Source organism: Bison bison, unplaced genomic scaffold, assembly GCF_000754665.1.
Source record: "Bison bison bison isolate TAMUID 2011002044 unplaced genomic scaffold, Bison_UMD1.0 scf7180017864492, whole genome shotgun sequence".
Classification (NCBI taxonomy): domain Eukaryota; kingdom Metazoa; phylum Chordata; class Mammalia; order Artiodactyla; family Bovidae; genus Bison; species Bison bison.
In genome coordinates, this window is record NW_011495051.1 from 3,216,430 (window position 1) to 3,216,854 (window position 425).

At 61.9% G+C, this 425-nt stretch overlaps 1 protein-coding gene across 1 annotated transcript in view; it reads left to right on the forward strand.

The window, feature by feature from the left end:
• Positions 1-390, forward strand: part of ANKRD24 (ankyrin repeat domain 24) — a 33,093-nt gene extending 32,703 nt beyond the window's left edge. Inside the window, exon 23 of the mRNA XM_010828452.1 lies at positions 45-390. Coding sequence (XP_010826754.1) covers positions 45-122 — 78 coding nt within the window. The 3' untranslated portion in view covers positions 123-390. The remainder of the gene's footprint in view (positions 1-44) is intronic.
• Positions 391-425: the final 35 nt, after the last annotated feature.

The window sequence follows — 425 nt, forward strand, 5'->3', positions numbered from 1 at the left end:
AGAGTGCCCAGGCTCCCTCCGCTCCCACCCTCCCCACTCCTCAGGGTCAGATGGATGAAGACGTGCAGCGAATTCTGAGTCAGATTCTGCAGATGCAAAGGCTCCAGGCCCACGGCCGCTGAGAGCAGAGTACTGCCCTCTGCCCCCCAGGCCTCTCACGGGGGCTTCGGGACTCATGCGTTGACCTTCCGCACTTGGAGACCAGCCTGGGCCCCTTCCACACTTCCCTCACTGCCTCCACCAGCCCCACTGGTCCCTGCGTGCACTGGGCAGTCTAGACCCTCGCCTTGACCACAACCCCTCCTGGGACCGGGGAATTTGAGTCCTCTCCCCCACATCCGGTCCCAAACGCTACACCAGGAATAAAAGCTCATGGAGCAGAGCAGAGAATGAAAGTGTCGTGTGGCCTGATTGCTGGGCCCCAC